We start from the raw sequence: 27026 nt of genomic DNA, 5'->3' as shown, positions 1-27026 counted from the left end.
TCTGTGTATGTAATATAGTAGTATAATAGCTGCATGTGTGTATCTAATATAGTAGTATAAGAGCTGTACCTGTGTGTGTTATGTAATATAGTAGTATAATAGCTGCATCTGTGTATGTAGTATAAGGGACCCAGTTTGAACTCTTATTACAAATGTCTGAATAATGTTAATAACTGCAGCTGAGAGCTGTCTCTCAGGAAACATTGGGACAGAGACCCCTTCAATATGTTGCTATGGGGCCCACAAAATTCTGGTTACGCCCCTGGGTTCAACTCTTTCAGAAGATTCTCCATCAGAGTAACTATGCCATCACTAGCTCACTTATTTTCTCACTTTAGGCCGTCAGCCATCAAAGTTTGGTCACATAAAGGAAGGTGTTAAAGCGGGGCGGAACTGCATTCTGTCAGTTGTATTGGGAGGCAGAACCAGTTCCACCACTTCCAACCCCCCTTACCCGGCCACTAGACATTGTTCAGGCAGCGTTGTGCGCCACTCCGCCCACGTTAAAAAAGGGGCGGGCAGTCAGCACTATACAGTCTTCCTTAGTCCGCCTCCGCAAGTCCCCCTGCTGGCCTCAGCTCCGGGAATGCGATGACGTGGTGCCTTCACCGCATGTCCGTCTCTCCTGCCACATAATGAATAGGAGCTGTCAGACGGAAGGACCCACGCCGACGGTGGAAAGAGCTGCATGTGGTGGTGAGTGTACAAAGGAAGATGTGCACAGTGCTAGGGATTAAATGTGCTGGGGGGGAAGGGGGGAATTTATGTGCAGTATAATATGTGCTGGGGGGTATCTGTGTACTGTATAATATGTGCTGGGGGGGATCTGTGTGTGGGATAAAATGTTCTGGGGGGGATCTGTGTGCGGTATAATATGTGCTGGGGGGATCTGTGTGCATGTTTAATTTGTGCTGGGGGGATCTGCTCGTAAAATAAAATGTGCTGGGGGGATCTGCGTGTGAGATAAAATGTCCTTGGGGGCAGAGCTGTGTGGGGGATAAAATGTGCTAGGGGAGAATCTGCTTGTGGCATAAAATGTGCTGGGGGGGAATCTATGTGTGGGATAAAATGTGCTGGGGAGCATAGGTTAAAGTGAGCCGGCACGGGGCGGAACTGCGTTCCGTCAGTTCCATTTGGAGACGGAACCAGTTCCGCCTACTCCCGCTCACCTAAGAGAGATGTCCGTTGCGTAGGGAGATGCCGGACGCCCGCTAAGATTTTGTTACCAGCAGGCGCCAGTTCCTTCTCCCTCAGCAGCAGCCGGAGGCAGGAGCTCACTCCTGAGCTCTGGCTTCTGGCTTTGCGTTATGGGAGAGACATCATGATGTCTCTCCCATAGGGGGTCATTCCGAGTTGATCGTAGCTGTGCTCTACGATCTTTCACACTGACATGCGGGGGGACGCCCAGCACAGGGCTAGTCCGCCCCGCATGTCAGTGCCGGCCCCCCCACAGAAGTGCAAAGGCATCGCACAGCGGCGATGCCTTTGCACTTCAAGAGTCGCTCCCGGCCAGCGCAGCTTTAGCGTGCTGACCAGGAGCTACTCATCGCTCCCCAGCCCGCTGCGGGTGCGTGTGACGTCACGAAGCCGCTACGGCCCGCCCCCCGTTCGGTCCGGCCACGCCTGCGTTGGCCGGACCACTCCCACGAAGCGGCGGCCGCACCCTCCCACCCGGCGATCGCCTCTGCCTGTCAATCAGGCAGAGGCAATCGCAGCCCTGCTGTGGCCTTCAGCTATCTGGCATGCGCCGGCTGCGACAAAAAGCAGTGAGCGAACGAGTTAGAATGACCCGCATAGTTCTGAGGAGTAAGCGGCCAGGCGGAAGGCAGCGGTCCGGAAGGAGGAGTGGGGCTGGTGAGTATTGTTTTTTTGTTTGTTTTTGTGTGTGTCTGTGTGTGTGTGTGTAAGTTGCGCTACTAGAGGGGGCATAACTACAGGGGGCATATCTACTGGAGTCATTACTACTGGGGGCATAACTACAGGGGGCATATCTACTAGAATCATATCTACTGGGGCATAACTACAGGGGGCATATCTTCTGACTGGGGGCAATGCTACACGGGGGCATTACCACTGGGGGCACTACTAATGAGGGCATTGCATAGGGGGCACTTAATAAGGGGCACTACTACTGGTGGCATTGTATAAGGGGCACTACTGCTGTGGGCATTATGTGTATTTGTGGTGCTACTACTGTGGGCTTTGTGTATAAGGGGAACTAATGTGTGTCATAACATGAATAAGGGACACTACTATGTGGTGTAATGTGAGTAAGATTGTGCTACTGTGCGGCATAATTTGAATTGGGGGTACTATTGGATGAACACGCCCCTTTCTTTGAGACCACGCCCTTTTTGCAATCCCTTTATTGCACAGGTGTGGTTGATGAGTTCCACCACCCCTCTTGGACCACTTTAAGCACTGCATAAAGGCATTCCTTAGTGCGCACCCTCTGTGTGGAAATTAAGCTCTTTGTTTCATTTAGGATATATTTGTAATTATCTGATACCATATAATTGGGAAAACATTTTACTTTTACAAAATTGCCATTGCTTGTGTCTGACATGGATGCAGTTTAATACAAATCAAGGGTAAACATACTTGAAACCACTTATTCATCTTTAAATGTCTGACATATTAAAGACATTCATTATTGTTAGACATCAATACAGCAGTATTCTGCTAAGGTCCTTAATACCGCTTTCACACCGCACAAATAACCGATATCGACCCGCCATATTGCCAGGTTGACACGTGTCAGTGTGCGGTGTGAAAGCGCCAAGTCCGACCGGGTCAGTGGTTGCATAAACGGATTCCCAGGTCGATGCGACCCGGGACCCGTTTACTAGATAGGGAGAGGCGGAGATGAGCTCATCTCCCAGCGCTGCCTCTGCCGCCGGCTCCGCCCCCCGCCGCTATGGCATATTGCCGGGTCTGGAACCAGCGAAAGAGGTAGGAGAGTCTCCAATGCCGGATCCCACCCGGGAAGGACCTGTTCCCAATTCCGGGGTGGGATCCAGCATTGGAGATGTGAAAGGGGTATTATGGAACTAACACATGCGCAGTGGTGCCATCAGATAAACGTTCTCAGACCTCTGCAGCCTTCATTGCTCTCTGCTTCCCACATCTTTTATTTGTTTTCAAAACTATTGCCTATAATTTTCTGAAATTATTATCTTTATTTGTACGTATTTCCCTATACTGCTTAACTTCCCTTGAATTTGTCCTGCCACCTGTAGAACGAATAGAATGGGCAATGTCTGATTAGCATGTCTAGAGGTTAATTGCATGTTAGCAGCTAAACACAACATATATATATAGTACAGAAGTAGAAACGGTCTGAATCAATATGGACCCAGTACATGCCAGGTCACACCCCCCCCTCCCTGGCCCTGTCATACTAACCCAGCTACAGCGCAACAGTCCTCTCCTGGTCTATCCCTTCTCAGTTGCTCTGGCTGGGGTCAAGGTGGGAGGGAATCGTCATAGCTTCTCCATTCTTAACCTTATGTACTATATGTTTTCATTAACTTCAGTTTTTGTTGTGCTGTAACTGAGAGCTTGACAAAATACAAATATAAGGTCACCATGTCGACTGGAAAATACACCCTGACATCAGGCGTACAGAAAGTTCCTGGCCATCTCAGGTCCTCCTGTGTCTATTCTTTGCCGCCCGCAAGCAATGGTTTGCCCAGGTCTAGTCCCTGCTGGGATGGAGTCACTCGTAACAAATCAGAATGGATTCTCTGCCAGACCCTCACTCACATTTAGTACTGCAGAGCTCTTAGTCTCAGGAGAGAGACATGTCCAAAGTCTTATCTTGTGAGACTTAGCTTAACACCACGGAAGACATGTTATTGCTGAGCCACCTTTATAGATGGTTGCTGGTAGTTAAAGCTGGGTACTCACTATATGATATATTGGACGATGTTGTGAACTGTGACGGATTGCAACGACCGTTGTATAGTGCGTATCCTCAAATGCGCCCAATTTATCGTTTGTCCCATTGGATGCTCCAATGGGATGATTCCATGATGTTACATGATGCATGTAATGATATAGCGTGCTGTCACACGATGCATTGGGGCAGATGTATTAAGCCTGGAGAAGTGATAAAGGAGTGATAAGTGCAAGGTGATAACGCACCAGCCAATCAGAACCAATATGTACATTGACAGTTAAGAGCTGACTGTCTGGTGCGTTATCACCTTGCACTTATCACTGCTTTATCACTTCTCCAGGCTTAATACATCTGCACATTGTATAGTGTGTAAGGCTATATATTGTTACGTTGCATCGCTGGGTCGCACAGTTGTTTTGGTGCTTATGTTTTGGCACAAGCTTCTATCCTATGTTCATACAATCTTAAAATTATACTTTCAAGTTCTATACATTTGGTGGTAGTTTCAGTTCTCCATGCTACTACTGAGAAATGCCTTTTAGTATGATCTACTTTACTGCCCATGGAGAGCATCAGCCATCAAATAAACATTTGCTGTAGCTGTAAGATACAGGATTACTCTAAACAACACACGGCCTAATTCAAGTTTGTACGCTAATGTATGCGCAGCTGCGTTTTTCTGTTACAGAACTGCTAATCAAGTGAAACTGCCACCCAAGAAAGAAGATAGACGCTCACCAGAGCCATCACAAAGTACTGCACAATTGTGTAGTCATACGCAGCACTGACGCAATAATGAGGATCATCGACTCCTAGGGTTGACCTATGGCTGTGCAGACTGGCCACGGCAGTAACGATGCTGGCGCCATGTTTCTCTGCGTTCATGATCGCAGCTGAAGGCAGATACATGCCTTGAAAATGGCCATGACACATTCGCGTTTTTGCCACCACTCCCACGTTAACTCCCCCAAATAGTCCCTTCCTTTCAATTCCTCTGTGTATAAAATGTCAGTGCGATCGTAAAGGTACTTTGACGCGTGCGCAGTGCGATAGCGGCACGTGCGCTGTCTGCTGATAATCACTCTGCTGCGTCAACATTGGCATTGCGTACGCACATAATAAAGAGTAATACTCTATAATAAAACAATCGATTAGAATAAAAACTGTTTTGCAACATACAGTATGGAACGTATATTATGATGTTAATGCCCCATACATTATTCCCCTTTGTTGATTTGCCTGTTTACCAATTGAAATTTGCCAGCAAAAATGTCATGGTATGTTTATTTACCAGATTGTGACCTTTGTTTCCTGAATATAGGCCCTCATTCCGAGTTGTTCGCTCGGTATTTTTCATCGCATCGCAGTGAAAATCCGCTTAGTACGCATGCGCAAAGTTCGCACTGCGCCAAGTAACTTTACTATGAAGAAAGTATTTTTACTCACGGCTTTTTCTTCGCTCCGGCGATCGTAATGTGATTGACAGGAAATGGGTGTTACTGGGCGGAAACACGGCGTTTCAGGGGCGTGTGGCTGAAAACGCTACCGTTTCCGGAAAAAACGCAGGAGTGGCTGGAGAAACGGTGGGAGTGCCTGGGCGAACGCTGGGTGTGTTTGTGACGTCAACCAGGAACGACAAGCACTGAACTGATCGCACAGGCAGAGTAAGTCTGAAGCTACTCTGAAACTGCTAAGTAGTTAGTAATCGCAATATTGCGCATACATCGGTCGCAATTTTAAGAAGCTAAGATTCACTCCCAGTAGGCGGCGGCTTAGCGTGTGTAACTCTGCTAAATTCGCCTTGCGACCGATCAACTCGGAATGAGGGCCATAGTCACCTTGAAGAAGCTGTTGTTACTATTTATTTTTATTTTTTATTTTTTTGAGTTCTGCAAAATTGGTTACTTTCTACATTATTAATTTCAAGCCAAAGTGAAAGTGTACCTGCCATGCACTTTTAGACACTGATAAATTATCTGTCCGATAAAAGCGTAACTGAAATGTTTGCTTATTGACACACCTATAGTTATTGGCGTATCTATAATGGGTACAGGGTGTGCGGTGAACATGTGGCCCTGGGTCCAGGACGCCCACACCGCACACCATGCAACAATATAATTATTCTTACCCTTCTGGAGTCTCACTGTGGCTGGCATTGCAGACAGAAATCAGCAGGAAAATGGTGCAGCTGCTCCATTTGATTTGCACAGTAGAATGTCCCCAGCAATAAGGCGCGGACACCATGTTCCTGAAGACCTGCGTATGCACAAAGCCAGAGTCTACTGCGCTGTGGCCGCTGCAAGAGAGGAGGGTGCCTGCATGGAGCCTGCACATGGGCACTCTTCTCCCTTAGTCCTCACTTGCCTATATTACCATAGTACCATTATTGAGATAACTGTTCTCCACTGATTTAAAACGCCCATACATAAGGGCATCTACCCAGGCAGTTCTCCACTCTGCTGATACCTGGGTAAGGCAAAATTCATCATGTTCAACAATCTCAATTCAGAATAAGCAAGATAGGAATTTTGCAGAATCTTCGAGAAATCACAGACCATCAGAGTCCCCCAATCGAAGATTCAGTTCGCTGATTGGTGGGTGGATCAGCATCGGGATATCACCCCTTGGCTGTATGGCCCGCATTAAACATGCCCAAGACTACTGTATATGCACATTGGATTTGAAATGCATTTTCTGTTACAAGTGCAGTTATTCAGCAATTTCTCTTGACAGTGGAATAGTCTGTTCTGGGTGCAGGGTGTGCAGCGTGGACACCTTCTTGACTTATGGGACCTTTGCACCCATTATAGATATACCTCTGTTCTAAACCCCTTTTCTCTTACGTCCTAGAGGATGCTGGGGACTCCGTAAGGACCATGGGGTATAGACGGGCTCCGCAGGAGATATGGGCACTATAAAGAACTTTAGAATGGGTGTGCACTGGCTCCTCCCTCTATGCCCCTCACCCAGACCTCTGTTAGATCCTGTGCCCAGAGGAGAATGGGTGCATTACAGGGGAGCTCTCCTGAGTTTCTCTGATAATTAATTTTGTTAGGTTTTTTATTTTCAGGGAGCACTGCTGGCAACAGGCTCCCTGCATCGTGGGACTGAGGAGAGAGAAGCAGACCTACTTAAGTGATAGGCTCTGCTTCTTAGGCTACTGGACACCATTAGCTCCAGAGGGAGTCGGAACGCAGGTCTCCCCTTGCTGTTCGTCCCAGAGCCGCGCCGCCATCCTCCACGCAGAGCCGGAAGATAGAAACCGGGTAAGTATAAGAAGAAAAGAAGACTTCAAGGCGGCAGAAGACTTCAGATCTTCACTGAGGTAAGCGCGCAGCTTTACCGCTGCGCGCCATTGCTCCCACACACTACACACACTAGCGGGCACTGATGGGTGCAGGGCGCAGGGGGGGCGCCCTGGGCAGCAATAAAAACCTCTAAATCTGGCATTATAAGGTTAGACACTGCAGAGGCAGTAATTCTATAAATCCCCCGCCAGTTTTGTGATACTTTGAGCGGGACCGAAACCCGCCGCTGGAGGGGGCGGAGCTTGGTCTTTCAGCACTAACCAGCGCCATTTTCTCCACAGAGATCTGCAGAGAAGCTGGCTCCCCGGTCTCTCCCCAGCTGAACACACAGGGCTGAAAAGAGGAGGGGGGGGGGGGGCACTTGTAAGGCGCAGTGAGTGTATTAACACAGTGATTAAGATAAAAGCGCTATTATCTGGGAGATTATTTTCCAGTGTCATTTGGCGCTGGGTGTGTGCTGGCATACTCTCTCTCTGTCTCTCCAAAGGGCCTTATTGGGGAACTGTCTCCTTATAACTATATCCCTGTGTGTGTGGGGGTGTCGGTACGAGTGTGTTTGGCATGTCTGATGCGGAAGGCTCAGCTAAGGAGGAGGTGGAGCAGATGATTGTGGTGTCTCCGTCGGCAACGCCGACTCATGATTGGATGGACATGTGGAAGGTTTTAAATGCAAATGTGACCTTATTACATAAGAGATTGGACAAAGCAGAGTCCAGAGAAAAAGCTGGGAGTCAATCCACCGCTTCGACTGGGTCACCGGGCCCTTCTGGGTCTCAAAAACGTCCCCTATCCCAAATAGCAGACACTGATACCGACACGGATTCTGACTCCAGTGTCGACTACGATGATGCGAGGTTACACCCAAGGGTGGCCAAAAGTATTCATTATATGATTATTGCAATAAAAGATGTTTTGCATATCACAGATGACCCCCCGGTCCCTGACACGAGGGTGCGCATGTATAAGGAAAAGAAACCTGAGGTAACCTTTCCCCCATCCCATGAGCTTAACGAGTTATTTGAAAAAGCTTGGGAAACTCCAGATAAAAAACTGCAGATTCCCAAAAGGATTCTTATGGCGTATTCTTTCCCTGCACAGGACAGGGTACGTTGGGAATTCTCACCCAGGGTGGACAAGGCTTTAACACGCCTGTCCAAGAAGGTGGCGCTACCGTTTCCGGACACGGCAGCCCTCAAGGATCCTGCTGATCGCAGACAAAGAGACGTTGGGCTGCTGGGTTCGAGAGCCAACGCCATGGCGATTTCTGCTAGGCGAGCCCTGTGGACCCGCCAATGGACGGGTGATGCAGATTCAAAGAAGCATATGGAGGTTTTGCCATACAAAGGTGAAGTTTTATTTGGAAAAGGTCTCGCGGACCTGGTTGCCACAGCTACCGCGGGTAAATCTACCTTTTTGCCTTTTGTTCCCCCACAGCAAAAGAAAACTCCACAATATCAGATGCAGTCCTTTCGGTCGCATAAGTCCAGAAGAGGTCGGGGCTCATCTTTCCTCGCCAGAGGTAAGGGTAGAGGAAAGAGAGCACCTGCTCCAGCTAGTTCCCAGGAGCAGAAGTCCTCCCCGGCTTCTACTAAATCCACTGCATGACGCTGGGGCTCCACTGAGGGAGTCCGCACCGGTGGGGGCACGTCTTCGACTCTTCAGCCAGGTCTGGGTTCTGTCAGACGTGGATTCTTGGGCGATGGATATTGTATCCCAAGGCTACAAACTGGAATTCGAAGAGGTACCCCCTCGCCGATTTTTCAAGTCGGCCTTGCCAGCTTCTTCCCCAGAGAGGGAAGTAGTGTTAGCTGCAATTCAAAAGCTGTGTCAACAGCAAGTGATTGTCAAGGTTCCCCTACTCCAACAGGGGAAAGGGTACTATTCGACCCTGTTCGTGGTCCCGAAGCCGGATGGTTCGGTCAGATCCATTTTAAATCTAAAATCCCTAAACCTGTACTTGAAAAAGTTCAAATTCAAGATGGAATCGCTCCGGGCTGTGATCTCCAGTCTGGAAGGGGGGGATTTTATGGTGTCACTCGACATAAAGGATGCATACCTTCATATCCCCATATATCCTCCTCAACAGGCGTACCTGCGATTCACTGTACGGGACTGTCATTACCAGTTTCAGACGTTGCCGTTTGGGCTTTCCATGGCCCCGAGGATTTTCACCAAGATGATGGCGGAGATGATGGTACTCCTGCGCAGGCAGGGAGTCACAATTATCCCATACTTTGACGATCTCCTGATAAAAGCAAGATCGAGAGATCAATTGCAGAAGAGTGTGTCGCTCTCCCTGAGAGTGCTACAACAACACGGTTGGATTCTCAATCTGCCATAGTCACAATTGATTCCAACGACTCGACTATCATTCCTAGGCATGATTCTGGACACGGAACAGAAGAGGGTTTTTCTCCCGATGGAAAAAGCCCAGGACCTCCAGAACATGGTCAGAGACTTGCTAAAACCAAAAAGAGTGTCTGTTCATCAATGCACTCAAGTTCTGGGGAAAATGGTGGCAGCCTACGAGGCCATCCCCTTCGGCAGGTTTCATGCGAGGACGTTTCAGTGGGACCTCCTGGACAAGTGGTCAGGGTCCAATCTACTAATACATCAGAAGATAAGCCTGTCCCCCCGGGCCAGGGTGTCTCTCCTGTGGTGGCAGCAAAGTGCTCACCTTCTAGAAGGTTGCAGGTTCGGCATTCAAGAATGGGTTCTGGTGACCACGGACGCGAGCCTCCGAGGATGGGGAGCAGTCTCACAAGGAAGAAATTTTCAGGGGCTATGGTCAAGCCAGGAGGCTTGTCTACACATCAACGTACTGGAATTGAGGGCCATATACAACGGCCTACGACAAGCGGAGAATCTTCTTCGCGACCTACCGGTTCTGATTCAATCAGACAACGTCACAGCCGTGGCTCATGTAAACCGCCAAGGCGGGACAAGGAGCAGAGTGGCAATGGCGGAAGCCACCAGGATTCTTCGCTGGGCGGAAAATCACGTAAGCGCTCTGTCAGCGGTCTTCATTCCGGGAGTGAACAACTGGGAAGCAGATTTCCTCAGCAGACACGATCTCCATCCAGGAGAGTGGGGACTTCATCAAGACGTTTTTACAGAGATAACAAGTCTTTGGGGAATTCCTCACATAGACATGATGGCGTCACGCTTCAACAAGAAGCTTCGGAGGTATTGTGCCAGGTCAAGGGACCCTCAGGCAGTAGCGGTAGACGCCCTGGTGACACCTTGGGTGTTTCAGTCGGTCTATGTGTTCCCCCCTCTTCCTCTCATCTCAAAAATATTGAGAATCATAAAACAAAAATGAGTGAAAACAATCCTCATTGTTCCAGATTGGCCTCGAAGGGCCTGGTGTTCAGATCTTCAGGAGATGCTCACAGAAGATCCATGGCCTCTTCCTCTCAGGGAGGACATGTTACAACAGGGGCCCTGCGTATTCCAAGACTTACCGCGGTTACGTTTGACTGCATAGCGGTTGAACACCGAATCCTAGCTGGGAAAGGTATTCCGGAGGAAGTCATCCCTACTCTGATAAAGGCTAGGAAGGAGGTGACGGCAAAACATTATCACCGTATCTGGAGGAAATATGTTTCTTGGTGTGAAGCCAAGAATGCTGCTACGGAAGATTTCCATCTGGGCCGTTTCCTCCACTTTCTACAGACAGGAGTGGATATGGGCCTAAAATTAGGGTCCATTAAGGTACAGATTTCGGCCCTGTCTATTTTCTTTCAGAAGGAATTGGCTTCTCTCCCAGAAGTCCAGACTTTTGTAAAGGGAGTGCTGCACATCCAGCCTCCTTTTGTGCCCCCAGTGGCACCTTGGGACCTTAACGTGGTGTTACGGTTCCTGAAGTCTCACTGGTTTGAACCTCTTCAAACGGTTGAATTGAAATTTCTCACTTGGAAGGTGGTCATGTTGTTGGCCTTGGCATCTGCAAGGCGGGTGTCCGAATTGGCGGCCTTGTCTCACAAGAGCCCCTATTTGACCTTCCATGTGGATAGAGCAGAGTTGAGGACTCGTCCTCAATTTTTGCCTATGGTGGTTTCTTCATTTCTTATGAACCAACCTATTGTGGTGCCTGTGGCTACGGGTGACTTGGAGGATTCCAAGTCCCTGGATGTAGTCAGGGCCTTAAAAATATATGTAGCCAGGACGGCTCGGGTTAGGAAAACAGAAGCACTGTTTGTCCTGTATGCAGCCAACAAAGTTGGCGCTCCTGGTTCGAAGCAGACTATTGCTCGCTGGATCTGTACCACGATTCAGCAGGCTCATTCTATGGCGGGTTTGCCGTTAACAAATTCAGTAAAGGCCCATTCCACTAGGAATGTGGCCTCTTCTTGGGCGGCTGCCCAAGGCGTCTCGGCTTTACAGCTTTGCCGAGCAGCTACCTGGTCAGGTTCAAACACTTTTGCAAAGTTCTATAAGTTTGATACCGTGGCTGATGAGGACCTTGCGTTTGCTCAGTCGGTGCTGCAGAGTCATCCGCACTCTCCCGCCTGGTCTGGAGCTTTGGTATAAACCCCACGGTCCTTACGGAGTCCCCAGCATCCTCTAGGACGTAAGAGAAAATAAGATTTTAAACCTATCGGTAAATCTTTTCCTCCTAGTCCGTAGAGGATGCTGGGCGCCCGTCCCAGTGCGGACAAAATCTGCAAGGCTTGTATATAGTTGTTGCTTCCATAAGGGTTATGTTACCGTTGAGATCAGTCTTTAGCTGATACTGTTTTTTGTTCATACTGTTAACTGGTTGCGTATATTCCAGGTTATATGGTGTGGATGGTGTGGGCTGGTATGAATATTGCCCTTAGATTAACAAAATCCTTTCCTCGTATTGTCCATCTCCTCTGGGCACAGTTTCTCTAACTGAGGTCTGGAGGAGGGGCATAGAGGGAGGAGCCAGTGCACACCCATTCTAAAGTTCTTTATAGTGCCCATATCTCCTGCGGAGCCTGTCTATACCCCATGGTCCTTACGGAGTCCCCAGCGTCCTCTACGGACTAGGAGAAAAAGATTTACCGGTAGGTTTAAAATCTTATTTTTTATATGGCAACACTCGTTGAGTTACAAAAATTGGAATTGTACTACAAAACTATGGACTTTCCAAAATTAGGCCTACCCCACTGGTAATGCTACAGAATAAGATGGAGCCAGTGGCGTAACTGCTGAGCGTGCAGCTGCTATGAGGCCCTGTCTGCCTTCAGGGTCCGCAGCTACCACTGTCACTCCACCTTCACACCCGGCCGCAGGACAGAATGGCCATGGGGGATGTAGCAGGATGGTGGCCCCATACTATGGCAAACATTGTCCCAAGCCTCTCTGACCCTACTTGGCCAGCTCCAAGTGGCAGGGAGTGCAGTGCCATGATTCGTGGGTATTTAGGGGACAGGGTCTGATGAAGTGAAGTGCCTGCCCCCATCAGAGACCTGTGCTATAATCAGATAAGGTCTCTCCTGCTTACTCCCCCTCCCCCTCTCTCTTGATCACTACCCCTCCCTTTCCCTCTCCTCCTTCTCTCTCTGATGCTCTCTCTCTCTCTGACAATCTGTCTCTCCCTCGCTCTGACACTCTCTCTTTCTCTCTACCTGATATTTTCTCTCTTTCTCTCCCTGACACACACACTTTCTGCCTGACACACACTCTCTCCCTCTCTGACACTCTGTCTCTTTCTTTCTCTGACTCGTCCCCCCCCCCCCCCCTGTCTCTGTTGTATCCCCCTCTGTCTCTCTCCAATACTGTCTCCTCCTGACACTCTTTTTCTCTCTCTCTCTCTCTGGCACACACTAGTTCTCTCCCTGGCAAGCTCTCTGCCTGACCCCCCCCCCATTCTCTCTCTCCTTGACACCCTCTATGTCTCACTGATGCGCTCTCTCTCTCTATCTCTCTCTCTCTCTCTCATTCCCCTCTGTATCTCTCTCCCTCCTTCCTGACACACTCCCACACACTCCCGTCTCTTGCTCCTCCCACATCTCTCTGTCATACCATCTCTCTCCCTGATGCCCTCTCTCATCCCTTTCTCTTTTTTCTCCCTGACACTCTCTCTCTCCCCTTCCCTCTTTTTCCATGAAACCATCCACTCTCTTTCTCTCCTCTATCTCTTTCTCCCCCTGACACCCTCTTTGTATCTCTCTCTCTCTCTCTCTCTCACACACTCCCCTCACTCTCTTTCTCTTTTTCTCCAAAGCAGCATTGTATTGACAAGGGGAGGGAGGAGCCCATTCAAGATTTTGTTATGGGGCCCACAAAGTTCTAGTTATGCCCCTGGATGGAGCCAATACTGATAAGGTCCTCCTGCCATTTTCTTTTTTTCTTTGGGCATGTAGTGTCACAGCCCACTTGAGTTAGGGTGCTTTGAAAGCCTCATTCTGCAGAAGCAATTTTTACCATGTATTGGAGACTCTTATGTGGTCAAATTTAAACATCACTAGCAGTGTCGGACTGGGGCATGAGGTAACCACCGTGGGAATGTAGTGGTAGGGGCCCATGTTTAGGGGTGTGGCTATTCTTCAGAAAGGGTGTGGCCAGCTGCCACAGAGGCTTGGAGAACCATTAGGGAATGTATGGTCTGGGCCCCTCAATAAATATATGTGCATGCATGATATAATGTACCAGATTAATAACAGCAATGCACTGTAGAAAATACACTATAGTCCTGTGCAGTATAAGGTAACATATGTATAATGTATAGTACTTACGTCTTAGCTGTATTATATTTTGAGAATTGTGGTGCTTTGTTACATAAGTTTTGTCTCCCTGTACCTTCCTTTGTACAGCGCTGCGAAACACTTGTGTCGCCCTATAAATAAAATGTAGTAATAATAGTACAAATGCACAGTCTGGACCCTGATCCCTAGAGGAGGATGTGGGCCTGCAGGTACCGGGTCCACCGTGGGTTTTCCCTGTTCCCATGTAGGCCAGTCCAACCCTGATCACTAGTATCATCTGTACATGAATCAGATCTCAGATGCTGACTGAACAAGCACATCTCGGAATCAGATCATTCTCTATGTAGCGGCATTTCTGCAGTGGAAAGGATAGGCCTTTTTACATTTACTGAGTAATGAAAAACACTGGCAGCTTGAGAGACATGTAAACATGTCACAGAACCTTTTATAGGGAACTGACTTTACCAGTGCAAAAATCTATAAACGAAGTCCCTGCTTTAATTAGTGCAGAACATATCCCATTGGCTATTCTCGCAATAATTAATCATCTAAGTAACGCTCCAGGTATTTCTATTTTGCTGACTAAAAATGTGTGTAATTGTTCTTACTAGTCCGATAAAGTAATAAAAACCTTTGTTATGCTGTTTATTTGAAATAGAGGTAAGTACATTCTTTATCACATTTTTTTCTGCTTATCTATAAAACTTAACAAGCTAATTTTACTTTGCATTCTCATTGGGTACACCCACAGCAGCGGAGGGAGGCGCAGAGTAGATATTGGCACGGAAGAACGGCTAGTCGAGGACATTATGTAAAAGTCTGTGGGAGCTTGTTTATTACAACTCATATGATAAAACTTAATTCCCACATATAGCTAAAAACTGATGTTATTGACTTGATGCCGCTGTGTGCTGTCCATACAGAAGGTTTACCTTCCAGGGTCACTGTGGACAGCATAACAAAGTGATCAATCGAATTGCTTGAGAAATCCTCAGTCATGCACAGCCTTCAGAAGTTGCTGTTCAGTGTAACTTTATACAGTTTCATTTTAAACACTATTCAGGACAATAGCAAAGTCCAGAATGAAAGCTTTTATGATGAATTAATGTGATATTGTACACAATGATAGATTTGTCTGACACATCCTGTGTTACCCTTTAGCTGGGTGCTGGAATCTTGTTATGTGACATTTCCTCTTCTTTGGGCGCTATCTAGCCTCTTTGTTCAGGAAATCTATAAAGAACTTCTACACCCTGTAAATAACATTCCCATCTATATATGGAAAGGTTTCATAAGCTTAGCAGAAATGAAGATACAGTAGTTGAGGTAATTTGTGACCATAAGAGAAAATGTTTTTCCTTTACATGGGATGCGGTCAAGATCCCGCCGGACGGGATCCCGGCAGTCGGAATACCGACACCGGGATCCCGACTGGCACAATCCCGACATATTCTCCCTCTGTGGGTGTCCACGGCACCCATAGAGAGAGAATAAATTAGTGTGCCGAGCGTAGCGAGCCCGCAAGGGGCTGCGTTGCGCTCACCCCCGTCGGGATTTGTGCCAGTCGGGATCCCGGTGTCGGTATTCCGACAGCCGGTATCCCGTCCGGCGGTATCTCGTACTGATCCCCTTTACACAACAAACTTCCTGTTTTTAAGGGGTGGATTCAAGTTAGTCGCAATTAATTACTGGTCACTAATTGATCTGCCAGGGATATTCAATTATAGCACGCGGTAGTCCACAGGCTCAGCTAATGTGGATTTCTGTTTGAGTGTGAGCAGGCATTAAATGCCAACTGAATATCCCCCTAAGGGTTATCGCACAGTCATGGTCGGTTCTACACCTTGTGGCACCCAGTGCGAAAGTTTCCACTGACACCCCCCCCCCCCACCGAGGCAAAACAGTTAGTTGTGCCCCGTCGCTGTGCCCCCTGTTGCTTTGCCCCAGTAGTTGTGCCCCGTCGCTGTGCCCCCAGTAGTTGTGCCTCCTGTAGCTATGTCCAAATAGTTGTGCCCCCTGTTGCTTTGCCCCCAGTAGTTGTGCCCTCTGTTGCTGTGCTCCCTGTTGCTTTGCCCCTAGTCGTTGTGCCCCCGTCGCTGTGCCCCTTAGTAGCCGCTTACAAACACACAAAATATAAAAAAAAACAATACTTACCACTGCCCCGCTCCTGCTTCCCGACCGCTGCTGCTCCGTCTGGCCTCCCGCGGCTCCTCTCTATGGGAGAGACGTCATGACGTCTCTCCCATAGCAGCGCCGCACAGACACTAGAGGTCAATAATGACCTCAAGTGTCTGTGACTGGAGCCGGCTGCAGCGGACGCCCACACAGCCCATGGCGTCTGCTGCAGCCGGGGTGCGGGTAGGCGGCGGTGCCTGTGGGGTGACTGCGGCCGCGCCCCCAGGCTGCAGCGCCCCGGGCGCAGGCACTGCTTGCCCGCACCAAGAACCGCTCCTGCGCACAGTAGCGAGTATCTGTGGGCAGCCCCAATACAACATACTGTATTTCTGCTTGCTCAGATGCCTCTGCACAAGTGTTGAACTTTTTTGTAGCCTTCTTTCCATTATAAGTTTCCAATCTTATGAAGTCTACTTTTGATTTCTTAAGGAGTGCATGCATGTATGTGTTGGTGTGGATAAGCCATGGGACCTACTGTAGCCCGTTTTTATACACAAATATACAGTGTGAATGCTTAGCCCTGACTGCTTAAAAAATTTACATTTATAACTGACGTTGTTGCTATACCCCAAGGACAAATCTAGGACATTTATGTATTATGAAATATGGAATTGGGTCTCCCATTTAAAGATCAATAAAAAAAAAATGCTGCACATATGTGGTCTGCAAACTCAGGATGTATGTTATGAATTCACATTCTATTCCATATAATAGGAATGCATGGTGTTAACTTTTAATGTCAATATATAAAAAAAAGTACATTCTTATGCCACACTTGGTCAAGGCAGGAGGTGTACAGTGCATCCAGAAAGTATTCACAGCGCTTCACTTTTTCCACATTTTGTTATGTTACAGCCTTATTCCAAACTGGAATAAAATAATTTTCCCCTCAAAATTCTACACACAAAAAAAAAAAGTTTTGGGGAGATTTTTGCAAATTTATCAAAAATAAAAAACTAAGAAATCACATGTACATAAGTATACACAGCCTTTGCTCAATACTTTGTTGATGCACCTTTGGTAGCAATTACATCCCCAATTCTGTTTGAATATGATGCCACAAGCTTGGCACACCTAACTTTGGGCAGTTTCACCCAATCCTCTTTGAAGCACGTCTCAAGCTCCATCAGGTTGGATGGGAAGCGTCGGTGCACAGCCATTTTCAGATCTTTCCAGAGATATTCAATCAGATTCAAGTCTGGGCTCTGGCTGGAACACTCAGGGACATTCACAGAGTTGTCCTGAAGCCACTCCTTTGATATTTTGGCTGTGCTAAAGGATGAACCGTCGCCTTAGTCTGAGGTCAAGAGCACTCTGGAGCAGGTTTTCATCCAGGATGTCTCTGTACATTATGGCATTCATCTTTCCCTCTATCCTGACTAGTCTCCAAGTTCCTGCTGCTGAAAAACATCCCCACAGCATGATGCTGCCACCACCATGTTTCTCTGTAGGGATGGTATTGGCCTGGTGATAAGCGGTGCCTGGTTTCCTCCAAACATGACCCCTGGCATTCACGCCAAAGAGTTCAATCTTTGTCTCATCAGACCAGAGAATTTTGTTTCTCATGGTCTGAGAGTCCTTCAGATGCCTTTTGGCTAACTCCAGGTGGGTGGCCATGTGCTTTTTACTAATGAGTGGCGTCCGTCTGGCCACTACAATACAGGCCTTATTGGTGGATTGCTGCAGAGATGGTTGTCCTTCTGGAAAGTTCTCCTCTCTCCACAGAGGAATGCTGTAGCTATGACAGTGTGACCGTTGGGTTCTTGGTCACCTCCCTGACTAGGGCCCTCCTCCCTCAATAGCTCAGTTTAGACGGACGGCCAGCTCTAGGAAGAGACCTGGTGATTCTGAACTTCTTCCATTTATGGATGATGGAAGCCACTGTGCTCATTGGGACCTTCAAGGCAGCAGATATTTTTCTGTACCCTTCCCCAGATTTGTGCCTCGAGACAATCCTGTCTCGGAGGTCTACAGACAATTCCTTTGACTTCATGCTTGGTTTGAGCTCAGACATGCACTGTCAAGTGTGGGACCTTATGTAGACAGGTGTGTGCCTTTCTAAATCATGTCCAATCAACTGACTTTGCCACAGGTGGACTCCAATTAAGCTGTAGGAACATCTCAAGGATGATCAGTGGAAACAGGATGCACCTGAGCTAAATTTTGAGCTTTATGGCAAAGGCTGTGAATACTTATGTACATGTGATTTCTTATTTTTATATTTTTAATAAATGTGCAAAAAAATCTAAAAAACAAACAAACCTTTTTCACGTTGTCATTATGGGGTATTGTGTGTAGAATTTTGAGGGAAAAATTAATTTATTCTATTTTGGAATAAGGCTGTAACATAACAAAATGTGGACAACGTGAAGCGCTGTGAATACTTTCTGGATGCACTGTATAACGTGAATATTTTGATGTCAGTCCATCCGTAAACCATTGTCACTTCAAATAACCTGGTTCTACCTTAAAACTAATTGTCACTTTAAATCTAGCAGCCTTCTCATCAGAATTGCGCTGGTGCTAGCAAAATTGTGGGCTACAGCATTTGGCCTTATGTTAAGTGACACCGAGAGTTAAGGGGGTACTGTTTGCCTGGGCCTATTGCAGGGGCCCTCCACCCCCTCCTACTCCTTCCCCATGGCACAGATCCACAGGCTCTCCCCAGCCGAGCACACACTGATACCTGCTGGGCTGGGGAGAGAGACAGTATCAGTTCTCTCTCTGCCTGTGTGGGAGAACCATCGCGATCGCATGATGGACATACAGGGGGAGGACAACAGAGCTGAGGCTAAAGAGGAAGCACTGTAGCCATGAAGAGGACACATTAATGCAGAGTCTGAGCTCTGGCAGGAGGGAATGGACCCACATCAGATCCAATGAGAACTGAGAGCAGGCGTGTAGAGGTGGAGTGAGGCATGCTGCTAGACACACAAGGGATTATATAATAAACATCTGCTGCATCTTTATTTGGACTATGTAAATAACTAATTACATGTATTGCCTGTTTGACTACATGTGATCCAACATTACACAAATACATTGTTTCAATCGTTTTAATAGATTTTAAATATTGAGTGAAATTACTCTGTAAAGTTCTGCAAAATCATTCTGATGTTAGTGCTACGCTGGGGAAAACATACAAACTCCACACAGTAGATAGTGCTCCAAAATACTCTCATGCATTTATTTGAGCAAATTCACATGCTGGCTATAATTTTTCTTTAATAAAGTTGTTATATCATACTTGCCTACCCTCTCAGATCAGCCGGAAAGCTCACGAAAATCATGTGGTGCCCCCGGAAACCTGGAAGAGTGGGCAAGTCTTCCGAACCCAGCCACCAGCCTCCCATTTACCAATGAAAGTGGGCATTGCAGATGGAAGATGATGCGATTGGTGCTAAATCTCGTCATACTAGCCACGCCCGTGCTGTACAATGCCGGTAATATCGACATTGTCTAGCGGGACGTGGCCACGATGACATGCGCATGAAACCCCGCCCCTTCTAATATGTCACGCCCCCAAAGAGCCCATGCTCCACATCATGCCCCTGAGACATCCCCTGCTGTGCTGACATGTCTGCTCCCTTCCGGAGAGGGACTTCAGAATGTCAGCAAGTAGGTGTTATATTCAAGTCTATGACCTTCTGTGACCTAATACAACAGTATGTCCTGCTCAGTAACTGAGAGTGAGAATTAAGCTTTTCGTGCAATCTACATACATGAACCTTGAAGTATATGATGTGTGAGAACTCACCTCTTCAGACAAGTAGAATTTTGTCATCTCTGACTCACACCACAAATAGTTAACTCTTTTCAAAACAGATGATCTCCCTATCTTAACCTTGTTGTTAGAATCTTTTATTTCCCTGCGTCTCACAATCCCTATTTCTTCACCACCAAATACCTCTGTGTACGTATTTGTAGTGCAGTATATGCCTATTTTATAATAAATTGCTTACTCTGTAATGCACAACACTGAACATTAGAACAACACTGTTCGGTGTTAACAGTACACTGCAGCTCTATTAAAAAGTTAAGCATTAAGTGCACAGTCCACTGTAGAAAGCTTAAACTTCTTCCACACTGTCATAATTAAATCAGACAGGTAAAAACAAGACCTGAAAATGCAGTCTTTCAAGCTGCTGTGATATCACTAGCCCCTCCCTATGTACAGTATGTTAACCAGCCCACTCAGTGTGTATCTACAAGTCATGCCAATAACTCTCAAGTAAAAGAGTAGAATTTGTGAGCAGTATTAACCCTTCAGTTATTTGAGGTTTAATATTCACTTTAGCATTATAAACCTCTTGTTAATGCCAAATCGTGACTTTGCTTGCTCTTTAAAAGACATCAAAGCTAGAAAACATCAGGTCTTGGTTTGCTGGAAAAGCCACATATTTTGGTACATGTAGTTTATATGGTATAATAAAATACTTCCTCAAATAATACTCAATGGTGAAAAAAGTCCAAGAATGTATGTATTCGAGGATTGTTTTACTGCAGTTTTTATCACGTGATATAGAGTCTGCTTGATGATGATGAAATGCTGTTTTTTTAGTGTTCACCGTGATCAGTGACATTGAGATGACTTTTAGATTTAAGCCATATCTGACATGTTTCATGTTCTTATCACAGGTCCGCCCTCCAAGGCCAAATGTTGCTCGACGACCCAAAAGCAATGCAGTTGTGGACAGGACAACTGTCTCGAGCCCCGATCAGTAAGTGCCTTATTTAATTATTCACTGTTTATTCCGTTGCGCTTTACAATTGGAACAACAGTAATAGAACAAAACTGGGTAATAACAGACAGACATAGAGAAAGGAAGGCCCTGTCCGCTAGCTTACAATCTATAGGGAAATAGGCATTGATACACAAGGACATGTGCTATCTATTGCATAATGGTCCTGCCAGATTGCAAGGTTTCCTAATGGGTTGTATGATATGATCACCCAGCAATGTTGGTCAAGGGTCAGGAGGTTGTGAAAGTGAAGAAAGACAAAATATGTGAGGTTCTGTGTGGACTGTACAGGGAGAATGTAATTAGATAGGGAGGCATTGAAGGTTATGTGGGTGGGTCTGGAATTTGATAGACTTGTCTGAAGAGATGAGTTTTCAGGGAACGCTTGAAGGTTTGGAGACTAGAGGTGTGTCTTATTGTGAGTGGGGGGGCGTTCCACAGAGTGGGTGCAGCCCGGAAATCCAAGTTATCCAAGTAATGCAGTCCCAACTTTATTGTGTATTATTTATTTATTACCAATTATTAATAAAGCTTACACATATTGTGCAGCGCATTACAGAGAGTATGTGCCCATTCACATCAGTCCATGCCCCAGTGGAGCTTACAGTCTACCTTTTTGCGAATAAGACGCATTTTAATTGAAATGGTCGCACGTAAAGATGCTCGGCACTACCTAGTCACGGATGGCGTGACTAGAAGACTGCGTGACATAGAAACTATGGCGTGTATAACGTGCAGGGAGGCTAGAAGTCAGTGAATACATCTGTAACAGCGACTGCCTCATCATTTCCTTTAGCCAAATGAAATATTTTTGCTGTTACAACTATATGGCCACAGTGAGCTGAATGTGCATACTTGATAGTGGATTACTGATTTTAACATGATTTTATTTCTTTTTTATTATAATGCTGGCCAGTGTATATGTATTGGGATTTATTGTATTATTAAATTACCAGTTTATCTAACACTTGATTGCTATATCATAGTGGTTGAGAATTCCCCAACCAATAGCTGCTGGATTAATAGGTGTTTTCAATATAGTTATTAGCACCAGGTCTATTTTTCTGTCCGCCTACAGAGGAGTAAGTTAGGCTGGGAATCCCAAAGTTGTAGAGACTTGAGCCCATTCCCCCTGCATTTATTTGTCAAACAATGTTATCGTACGGCATTTATTATCATTGTCAACCCATTATTCTGCTACAGCAGATTAAATCTAGTTGTATTACAGACTGTGATGGCTGCTCAGACTGACTACACCTGGGCAGTATTAATGTCATCTTGTAGCATCACTGTCCTTCACCAAAACTTCCATGCTATACAGTACTTCCCTTTCATTTTGTCCCCTTTAGTCATCTCCAAAAGTGACTATAATGACAGTGGCCACTTAGCACTCAAAATGCTTAGCTACCCGAATCGGACCCATCTTTGCCCCAGAACAGCCTGAATTCTTCATGGTGGGATTCAGCAAGGTGCTGAGATCTTTGTTTAGAGATTCTGCTCCATGGTGAGCTGACAGCATCAGTGTCGGCTGCACATTCATGCTACAAAAAATCTTCTGTTCCACCATATCCAAAAGTTTATTTAGTGAATTTAGATCTAATGACTGTGGAGGCCATCGGAGTGCACTGAACTGACTGGAACCAGCTTGAGATAATGGGGGTCATTCAGACCTGATCGCACGCTGCCGCTTTTCGCAGCGGTGAGATCAGGTCTGAACTGCGCATGGGTCGCAATGCACAGGCGATTCGCACCCTGTCGACGGCTGTCGCCAGGGAGTGACGGATCTAACGAAGGAAGCTATCGCACCGGTGATCGCTAGAAGATTGACAGGACGAGGCCGTTCGTGGGCGTCAACTGACCGTTTTCAGGGAGTGTCCATGCGAACGCAGACGTGCCCGGCCGTTTCCAGGGAGGGATCCTGACGTCAGCTCCATCCTGGTTCATCGTAGTGGGTGAGTAAGTCCTGAGCTCTCTGCACCAGCGTTTGCAGCCCTGCACAGCGATTCCCCCCTCCCCTGTGGGCGGCGATTACCTGGTCGCAGCAGTGCAAAAAATAGCCTACGTGCGACCAGGTCTGAATTAGGCCCAATGTGTGTTGTGTGACATATAAGGCATACTTCCAGCAGGATAATGTACAAGATGGGTAGAGTATGACCATAATAGGATGCACATAGCAACAAAATTAAGGTAGATTGAGGAATTTAAACCATATTTAATTGGCATTAAGAGGCCAATGTGTGGTGAGAAACCATTCCCAACACCCCGCCACAATCTAGAACCATTCCCACAAGGAAAGATGATCTATGGATTCATGTTGATTACACGCCTTCTTCATGTTGCTGCAGAAACTAACGTTTTTCCAATCTTCAACTGTCCAGTGTTGGTGAGCCTGTGCCCACTGTAGCCTCAGTTTCCTGTTCTTAGCTGACAGTAGTGGCACCTGGTGTGGTCTTCTGCCATTTCAATTGCTTGCATCAATCAGTCTGGCCATTCTTGTCTGACCTCTCGAACAAAGTCTTTTTAATTACAAAACTGCCTCATACTGGCTGCGTTTTGTTTTGCACACCACCCTCTGTAAACGCTATAGAGTTTACATTTTTCTCACATGCTAAAGTCTGGTCTAAACAACAACTGAACCTCTTAACCTTTAACTATAGCTGCATGTTTTTATGCATTGAGTTGCTGCCACATGATTAATTAGATATTTGCATTAACAACAGATGTACCGGTACATCTTAAACAGTCGCTGCTGAGTGTATGTCTTCTTTATGTAGTTTTGTTTATTTTTACACTTATAAGCTCTGTGTTTTATTCTCTTGAAGTATTTATTTATTTAGTTATTTGGAATTGTAATTGTAGATTTATGCAAGAATGTAAAAGGAATTTGCTAGATACTTTTAACAGCCTGGTCATATTAGCAGACTATCTTTAGTGCTGGAAATGTGTTTAAAAAAAGTAGAAGTGTTTCTACTTCCAGTAGTTTTACGTGTCCAATTTTGGCCATATGGTATGTTAGCAAAACACAGGTAAAAGTCACATAGCCATGTTCTGTCTCCCACTGCATCTCCTTATTTTCTTCCTCTTTTTAACTTGCCTACTTTCATTATTGTTCAGTTGAGCAAGGTGTAACTGGACCTCTTGACTAATGCGCAGTGTTTATTTTTAGTCTTGTTTTCAAGTTGTCATATCGCCATACCCATCTGAGTTTGTGATCACAATAAAAACTGATGGTTGCAGTTTGCACAACAGAATAAAAAAATGGCAATTTCTTTGTATAAGGTAATTTCCTTTAGCAGACTGAATTTATGTATTTGTACTTGAGGTACTACGAAAATAACATGAAGCTCTATTGCCCTCTTGTGGTGTAATAGAGTATATTGCAGAGATGGTTAGGTGGATGGATGTCTAGTATCTAAGAAAGCTATAGATCTTATTTGTGCCAATTAGACTCCGGATTGATACTTATAGGTTATTGGGTGACTAGCCCACTGAACAGATAAGCTTTGCTCTAACATCTGTGTAACTTTGAATGAATATGGTGTTTGAATTGTCGAATAATATTGCTGTTTATCTTTTGTGCCCATGTCGGAGTAATTTTAGAATACATTTTCTAAAAACATACGTATTAAGTAAGTAATAATTAAGAGATACCTCCCTCTATTGCATAGGTTCTCAAACTCGGTCCTCAGGACCCCACACAGTGCATGTTTTGCAGGTCTCCTCACAGAATCACAAGTGAAATAATTAGCTCCACCTGTGAACCTTTTACAATGTGTCAGTGAGTAATTAATACACCTGTGCACCTGCTGGGTTACCTGCAAAACATGCACTGTGTGGGGTCCTGAGGACCGAGTTTGAGAACCTCTGCTCTATTGTAATCGGACTGTTGTTTAGATCAGGCCCAGACTTTTTGTTAGTGTTTTTCATTATTTTTAGTAGTATACAGTATTTAGAAAATATTGTAATATTATTCAGGGCTGTCCTGTCCAGATTATTATTATTATAATCCTTTAAGTATAAATAGTCAGTTTACAGTAAAGGCAGTAGCATTATCAGCAGCCATTGGTGACTGGCATTGCTGTGCAGCTGTTAGCATGTTTGTAATGAAAAGAGACAGTGGAAGTGGAGACATGGAAATATGGCAAGATCACTGCATGATATGGCATGGGACGGGTGTGCACATAGTCTTGCCTCATTAATAAATACTGCAGAAATATGGATTGGAAATTTACCTGGGAGTTGCAGTTGAATCACAGAGAATGCAGTTGGTATGATGAGGAATTTGTTGGCATTAATGGACATGTTTAAGGGGGAAAAAAAATTGAGAAAGTGCCTTAATTAGGAAAAGAGAAACCTGTACTCTGGCAGAGCTAGCTGTGTGGTTCCCCTACTATACGTCTGCTGTTAATAGTTACCCAGGTCACTCACAATGCCCATCAGAACTCAGTTAGGGGCAATGTTCTCATCTCCGCTAGTAAGTGCAGCTATACTGTATGCCGCACTTATGATACTGCAAGGTTTGCAGTTATTTATACGCAGCCTCGTAAGGTGGTATGCAAAAATCTGTGAGTCCGGAGAGAGACAAAGCATTCAGGGGCAGATTTATTAAGCCTGGTGAAGTGATAAAGTGGAAGGTGATAGGCACCAGCCAATCAGCTCCTAACTTCCATGTCACAGGCTGGGTTTGAAAAATGACAGTTAGGAGCTGACTGGCTGGTTTGTTATCACCTTCCACTTTATCACTTCACCAGGCTTAATAAATCCACCCCTCAGTATCAGTAGCGCACGCGGGGGGGGGGTCTGAGTACCCAGAAACCCAACCCCCTTCCCCGATGGACCAAAATCCATTTTTCATAGATGGAGACAGCTGTGTCTCCATCTCAAACAAAGCCGCGGTTGTGATCACAGCTCCCGCTGCACAGAGCTCTTGCCAGCAAAGCTCTGTGCATGCCTAAATAGTGTCTGGTGGAGGGTGGAAGCTGCTACGCATGCTCAGCGACAGAGTCCTCAAATTCTGCAGCACTGGCACTGTGTTCTCTGCAGCTTGGGTACAGTATATATGTGTGGTCTGTGTGTGTATAAAAACTAATACACAGACTGTAACCAAATATATATATGTTACAAATCAAGCCATCTGCTCAAACAACGCCTGTCACTTGCTCTAGTGCACTCATATAGGAGGTTATACCTCCAGTACTCAAAGTCCAGAGAGGTGAGGCGGCACTCAGAATCTTGTAAATCATGCAAAAATCAGTGTTTAATTCCAGTGTATCCTGAAGATGGGGATACGGTCCCCGAAACATTTAATTGATGGTTTAAAAGCTGTTTAAAACACTACCATTAAAATCTGTGTCACAGAAAAAAATAGTATATAGTTCACTTTGATACCATAACAAATAAAAAAGTTATAATTTAACCAGCACATAGTAAAAATGTGCCTGGCTACACAGTCTACAAAGCTAGACAGTATGGCTCCCAGTGCAAGCTGTAAAAATGCCCCTTACAAATTATATACCACACCGTAATTCCTCTTATAAAATATGCCACACACTGTAATGCCTTTTACACATTATATACCACACCGTAATGCCTCTTACACATGGCAGCCTCATACTTACCAGGCTGGGAGGCTGTTTCCTATCCGGGCGCTCTTGGTTGCAGCTGCCCCTGCTTCCTTGTGCTGCTCATTGTCAGGGGTGTTATATGCCCTGCCATGCTTTTCCTCTTCCTTCCTGGCACGTTTGTACTGCTATATCTATGAGGGACCACAGTGCAAATGGACTCTATCTCCCAGAATCGCCATCCACTGTGGGATGGCGTGGTCACTGGGATTCTGGGAGATGTAACTTTAGCGCCCTGTACAACCTGCTGTAGGCCATCTGAGATTCTGTAGCATAAACTAAGGTGATTACTTTAGACATTGCACTGACATGCTCCTATAAGAGCCCATGTCCTCACGCGATTTTTAATACATTCGCAATGTAAAGAATTTCTTATTTCCATGAATATCAGCTATAAGAAATTCTATCTATTGGCTGTAAAACCCGATAAGTAACACTCTCAGGATGTGATGATCTAAATTAGAAAAAGGTGTGGAAAGGAAAGGACCCAGGTTGGTATTGTATTGTAAATGATTACCACTTTAAAGATACGGGCGTACTAGCCGGAATTCCCACATCTCGCAGGCTATTCCATAAGCCCCATGGGGGCAGATGTATTAAGC

General features: G+C 46.0%; 1 protein-coding gene across 4 annotated transcripts in view; it reads left to right on the top strand.

Annotated features, from left to right (window-relative positions):
• DENND1A (DENN domain containing 1A) overlaps positions 1-27026 on the top strand; it is a 1299692-nt gene that overhangs the window by 1253604 nt on the left and 19062 nt on the right. For all 4 annotated transcript variants that reach the window (XM_063936848.1, XM_063936849.1, XM_063936850.1 and 1 more), the window contains one exon: positions 20700-20782. In XM_063936848.1, the coding sequence (XP_063792918.1) occupies positions 20700-20782 (83 nt within the window). The remainder of the gene's footprint in view (positions 1-20699; positions 20783-27026) is intronic.

Source organism: Pseudophryne corroboree, chromosome 8 (assembly GCF_028390025.1).
Source record: "Pseudophryne corroboree isolate aPseCor3 chromosome 8, aPseCor3.hap2, whole genome shotgun sequence".
Classification (NCBI taxonomy): domain Eukaryota; kingdom Metazoa; phylum Chordata; class Amphibia; order Anura; family Myobatrachidae; genus Pseudophryne; species Pseudophryne corroboree.
This window is presented reverse-complemented; position numbering and strand designations above follow the sequence as displayed.